The 6,017-nt window shown below is 52.8% G+C and overlaps 1 protein-coding gene across 3 annotated transcripts; it reads left to right on the forward strand.

Annotated features, from left to right (window-relative positions):
* The first annotated feature begins 1 nt into the window (after position 1).
* Nelfe (negative elongation factor complex member E) lies at positions 2–5,899 on the forward strand. Of its 3 annotated transcripts, none has more exons than XM_034523993.2 (11): positions 2–140; positions 589–671; positions 2,285–2,354; positions 2,456–2,601; positions 3,212–3,286; positions 3,398–3,435; positions 3,592–3,929; positions 4,017–4,161; positions 4,260–4,314; positions 4,511–4,613; positions 5,733–5,899. In XM_034523993.2, exons 2-11 carry the CDS (start codon positions 597–599, stop codon positions 5,801–5,803), a joined length of 1,116 nt encoding a protein of 371 aa, XP_034379884.1. In that variant the 5' UTR covers positions 2–140; positions 589–596; the 3' UTR covers positions 5,804–5,899. The 3 variants fall into 3 exon arrangements, with proteins under 3 accessions (XP_034379884.1, XP_034379887.1, XP_034379885.1); XM_034523996.2 differs by having other exon boundaries at positions 91–266; XM_034523994.2 differs by having other exon boundaries at positions 113–352.
* The last annotated feature ends 118 nt before the right edge of the window (positions 5,900–6,017 follow it).

Below are 6,017 nucleotides of genomic sequence, written 5' to 3' on the forward strand. Positions count from 1 at the left end.
GGCAAGGCCGGGCGGAAATCGCTGCGCCTCGCCGCCTTGGTTACCGCGTGTCCCGCCCCTTTACGTCATCGCCGCGAGCCCGCGCGCAGCAGCCCGCGCGGCGGCGCCGGAGACTGCGGGCCCGGGCGCCGCCCCCTCAGGTGAGGGCTTCGTCTCACATCCTTCGCGCCTTCCCCGCGCGGCCCCTGGTTCTTCTTCCTCCTCCTCTGGTTGCCCGGATAGCCCTGCGCCGGCCCGGCCGCCTTCTCTGCCCACCGGACCCCGAGGTTGGCTGACCTAACCCCATTGGGCATGGGGGTCGGGAGCCATCGCCTTGGCGTCGCAGGGAGTGCTTTCCCTTCTCCGGGCTGAGGTACCCCAAGGCTCTAGTGTCTGGACCTTGGACATAGGCGGGAATGCCGGTTGATTACAATGAACAGGAGGCTGGACAAGCAGCCTCGGAGAAACAAGGGGTTAGGAAAAGGCCAAAGGCTGGAGTAGGCGGGCCTGGAGGTTGGGGTGCATACAGGATGGACGCATGTTGGACGACGTGTGAATTTTGAATGGTGACAGTAGAGAATGATCTCTTGGGTTCTGCCCTTGAACCAGGAGCCAACATGTTGGTGATACCTCCGGGGCTGAGTGAAGAGGAAGAGGCACTGCAGAAGAAATTCAACAAACTTAAGAAAAAGGTATGGAGTTGAGCATGGTGGCCTAGCTTTTCCAGATTCTGAGGACACCTCGGGTGAGTCTGAGACAGTGGGGGTTCTCCTGCCTCGTACGAAAAGCGGACCTCTCAGTCCAGTCTTGCTTTGAACCGTGCCTCGTTTCTGGTCAACCCCCATGGAATTATCTTTCCTGTGGCTTTAGTACCACCCAAGAGCGGGAGAGTGTTACATTTGGATCCCCGGTTCCATCCAGAGCCTTGTAAGCCATCAGACGCCCGAGTTAATGCTGTCTTCCTGTCTGCTCTACCTCTCTTCCTCTGCTTTTAGACAGAACATACTGCACTTAATAGGCCTTCAAATCTCATCTCTGACACCCTGCCAGACCCCAGCCTCAGACAGAGTCTCACACTTAGCCCAGGCTGGATTGAACATACGTGGCTTTGGGTCACCTGGAATAGTTCTGCCTCATCTCTGGCTTCTGTACTATTTACACAGCAAAACAGTTGTCAACACGCTGGGCAGTGGTGGCGCAGGCCTTTAATCCCAGCACTTGGGAGGCAGGGGAGGCAGAGGCAGGCGGATTTCTGAGATCGAGGCCAGCCTGGTCTACAGAGTGAGTTCCAGGACAGCCAGGGCTACACAGAGAAGCCCTGTCTCGAAAAACAAAACAAACAAACAAACAAACAAAAAAACAACAACAAAAAAAACAAAAACAAAAAAAACAGTTGTCCTACAATGCTTCTTCCTCTCTCTTCCACTTTGTCCCCAACCCCCAGCTGGATCTCAGTATGTGGCCGGATTGAGTGTTTGTTTGTTTGTTTGTTTTTTCAACTCCTGGGATCCTATGATCTTCCTCCCTCAGCTTCTCTCAGGAAGTGGAACTAAAGGTTCACCCCATCCTGAGCACTCTCCTTACTAGTGAAACCACTGAGCAATTTCTCATTTACTCCTGCACACACACCCCTCGGAACAGGGTTTTACTTTGCTGTTTGGGGCGCTCACTTGATCCATTGAAAACATTTCAGAGGTTTCACATCCGTGTATAGAACAGAACCCTGAAATGTCAGCTCAGCATATCTGTCAAAAGAGACAATTGTTTTCTCTTAAAACATGCCTTCCAAGACCTCCTCTGCATTTTTACCACCCTGATTTCTTTGTCTAAAGTATCTTTTCTGTCTGTTGGGCAATTCTGTCAGGTCTCAGTTTAGTGACCACTTAAGCATCTGAAGGTGTTGCTTGTATTTAGCTGTGAGTGATTAGTGCCTTTGATTATTCTTGGTTGTTGGTCTAGCTGTTGTTTCCTGGATTCTGAGTTTCTTAAGGGTGGGAACTATGTGTTTTGATTCTGCACGGCCTCATTAAATAGGCCTGGGAGGTGGGTGGATAAAAATCCCAAAGGACGACATTCAGGGCTTATTTGCAGCTTATAATAGTAGACGTTTTTTGGTTTTCAATTTCCAAAATGTGAGACTGGAAAGCCTTTGGACACCATAGTTTTAGGTTAGATACTGTGGCCTTCGTGATGATGTGGAGGCAAGGCAAACCACACCAGGACCAGGGGGCTCTGTGTACTGACCCTGGAATCAGGCATCTAAGAGACCAGTGCCTCTCTTCTCACCGACCTTTCTCCTTCCCAGAAAAAGGCATTGCTGGCTCTGAAGAAGCAAAGCAGCAGTGGTACAGCGAGCCAGGGCGGTGTCAAACGCTGTAAGTGATGGAGACAGAAAGTCCAGGGGGCAGCAGCGTGGGGCCTCCCTCCACAGCCAGCATAATACCTCTCTGTCCCTTCCCCCTCCCTGTCTTCCCAGCACTGTCAGAGCAGCCCGTGGTGGACACTGCCACAGCAACAGAACAGGCCAAACAGCTGGTGAAGTCAGGAGCCATCAGTGCCATCAAGGCTGAAACTAAGAACTCAGGCTTCAAACGTTCTCGGACCCTGGAAGGGAAGTTAAAGGTGAGCACCCAGGAAGATCGTCTGGGCTGTCCTGGCGTCAGCTGGGAGTGGGTGGGCGGGGGAAGTCATGCATGTTCACATATGAGCAAGCTGTGCTGTTCTGTGGTTTAGGGTGTTTCTCTATTTTCAGTCTTTCTTGTTCCTTGAGACAGGGTCTACTGTACTCATGAACTCAAGTGATACTCTGGCCTCAGCCTCCAAAGTATTGTTTGCCACCACAGCCCACTGGAGCGCTAGGTTTCTATTACAGAGAAACCTGGGCGATGCCCTCATCTCTTTTCCACACTTGTGCTTCTTGGATTGAAGGGAGGTTTGAGTAAACCAAGCCACTTACTCAGTAAACAGCACATCAGCAGACATAGTGGCACACCTTTAATCCCAGCACGTGGAGCAGACAGGCCAAGAGCTCTAACATCAAGGACAGCCTGGTCTACAGAGCAAGTTCAGGATAGCCAGGGCTACACAGAGAAGCCATATCTCGAAAAACCAATCAATCAAAAGACCAGCACATCATTATAAGAAGTATAACGGGAGCAAAAGAGAAGCCAAGAAGAGAGAGAGAGACGAGTTTTCCTGGTCCACGCTAACATGGGTGTCTACCCCTTTCCAGGACCCAGAGAAAGGGCCTGTTCCCACTTTCCAGCCATTCCAGAGGAGCATGTCTGCTGATGAGGACCTACAGGAGGTAAAGGGTCCTGTGGGGCTGGGGTTGGGGAAAACAAGAGACCCACACACTGTGGGCCCACTCCAGCACCTGGGAATCATTTTAATTGTTCTGTCTTTTCTTTCCCTTCAGCCATCCAGACGTCCCCAGAGGAAATCTCTGTATGAAAGGTCAGAGAGAGTACCGTTTGGTGTGGGGTCAGAGGCCAGAGTGACTGGAAAGTTGAGGGCTAGAGTGGGAAGAGGCAGCTGCAGAGGTAGTGTTGACTCTACAAGGTCTGGAAGAAGTTGAGCCCCCTTTGGTCCTTACTGTCTGCCTCTCCCTAGTTTTGTGTCTTCTAGTGACCGGCTTCGGGAACTGGGGCAAGATGGAGAAGAAGCAGAGGCCCCCGGAGCTGGTGATGGCCCACCTCGAGGCTTTGACTGGAGCTATGAAGAACGTGGTGGTGCCCACTCCTCAGCCTCCCCTCCCCGAAGCCGCAGCAGGGACCGAAGTCATGACCGGAGCCGAGATAGGGACCGGGACAAAGACCGAGACAGAGAGCGGGAGCGAGACAGAGAGCGGGACAAAGACAGAGACAGAGACCGGGACAAAGACAGAGACCGGGACAGAGATAGAGACAGAGACCGGGAGCGGGAACGAGACCGGGAGGGCCCTTTTCGCAGTGAGTGTTCTTACCCAGGGTTTAGGTGGGTCCTGCTAAGTACAAGGTGAGGTAGACTCAGTAATGACTGTGGTTCCTAACCCACAGGGTCAGACTCATTCCCTGAACGGAGAGCCCCTCGGAAGGGGAACACGCTGTATGTGTATGGAGAGGACATGACGCCCACCCTCCTCCGAGGGGCCTTCTCTCCCTTTGGAAATATCATCGATCTCTCCATGGACCCACCCAGAAAGTAAGGATGGGTATCCTGGGGAGAAAGCTGCTTGGTCTCCAGTATGTGGGAACACCGGGTCCATGGAGCCCCCTGACTCTGCTTTCTCTCTCACCCAGCTGTGCCTTTGTCACCTACGAGAAGATGGAGTCTGCAGATCAGGCTGTTGCTGAGGTTGGACTCTCAGACCATCCTCCCATCCCTCCTGTCATCCTCCTGCTTCTTCCTTTCAATACCTGCTTCTAGAGGAAGCTTTTCTCCTGACTGAGAAAACCTTCATCCTCACATTCCTGCTTGGTCTCTTCCCAGGGTGGCAGCACCTGGCTCCATGTAATGCCCATCCTCTGTTCCCTCCCCTCTTGTCCCACAGCTCAATGGGACCCAGGTGGAATCTGTGCAGCTCAAAGTCAACATAGCCCGAAAACAGCCCATGCTGGACGCTGCTACTGGCAAATCTGTCTGGGGCTCCCTTGGTAAGGATGAGGCTCCTCCCTCCCCTCCCTACAACTCCGCCCTTCCTGCTCCCTCTACATTTTTGAGTTGCCTAAAGGGCCCAAGGTCAGGGGCTTCACATAGGCAGCGGATGGAGAGTTGCCAGGACATCTGTCAGGTGAGGGGAGGAGAGCAGTGCTGAAAGGTCCCCCTTCTCAGAGGGGGCACACACCTTCAGTCCCAGCACTTGAGAGGAGGCAGAGGCAGGTGGATCTATTGAGTTCAAGGCCAGACTGGTCTACAGAGCAGAGTTTAGGACAGCCAGGGCTACACAGAAATGTTACCTTGAAAACCCATTTTAAAAAAAGTCCCCCAGCAGTGACTGTCACAGACAGGAAAGCCGAAGCCAGGCTGTCCTCTCCCAGCTGGAGCACTGTCTGAACTTGGTGTTGTGGGCCTGGACCTCAGGTAGAAGACCAGGCGTGGAGATGGAGATGATGAGTGCTCTGTGCATCTGGAACCGTCAGAGATGGGGGTTTCGGAGATTAAAAAGTGGCCTGAGGCTGGTGTAGAGAATCAAGAACGTTAGGAAGCTGGGTTCCGCTGTCTGCCGAGCACTCCTCCAGCACTTCTGGCTTGCTCGGCCCAAGTGGAGTGTGCAGCAAAGGAACCATCAAGAAGGGTTCGAGCTGAGAGTAGCCCTAGAAGCTCTGGGCTATGGACCCAGGCTCTGAGAACAGTGTAAGACCAAAGAGGAGGCCTGCCTCTTAGCCCCACAGAGAGTCTTTGGGCGGGATGAAGAGTATGAGGAAAGAAAAGCCAGCACTTGGGTTCCGAGAGGTCCTCATGGGGTTTCTCAGTGTGGACAGCCCATTCTGCCTGAAACAGATTTTTCTGGGGAAGGAGTAAGCAAAAGCCCCTGCAGACAGCAGAATTGACCAGTATACCAGCAAGGCCACAGCGACATTCTGATAATTTTCATGTATTTCATGATGTTAACATATATAAGTGTGTTAACACTCTGGATTTTCTAAGCCACAGTGAGGCTATGGCCACCAGAGGGCAGAGTAAGCCCTGGTGGACCAGGGCCAGGGCGCTGGACCTCAGGTCTAATGCGGCCTCTGCTTCAGACCTTAACTGTCACTTTCCTCCCTCCTTAGCTGTCCAGAACAGCCCTAAGGGTTGCCACCGGGACAAGAGGACCCAGATTGTGTACAGTGACGATCTATAGGAAACCTTGTGGATGGCTTCTAGGACATGAAGCTGGATTCCTTGTGCCTCATATGCCCCCAAGCTGGTCTCAGTAAAATCCTGGGGTAGAAGCTTTTCACCTCCGTCAGCCTCTAGTCTTTCAGCACTTGGGATTGGAGTTAAGCCTTTCAAAAGCGGCTGTCAGTGTTGATGTTAACCAGTGCACGCCCCGCTCCCTTACCCCAAAAAGATGT

This window comes from Arvicanthis niloticus, chromosome 20, assembly GCF_011762505.2.
Source record: "Arvicanthis niloticus isolate mArvNil1 chromosome 20, mArvNil1.pat.X, whole genome shotgun sequence".
NCBI classification, from domain to species: Eukaryota; Metazoa; Chordata; class Mammalia; order Rodentia; family Muridae; genus Arvicanthis; species Arvicanthis niloticus.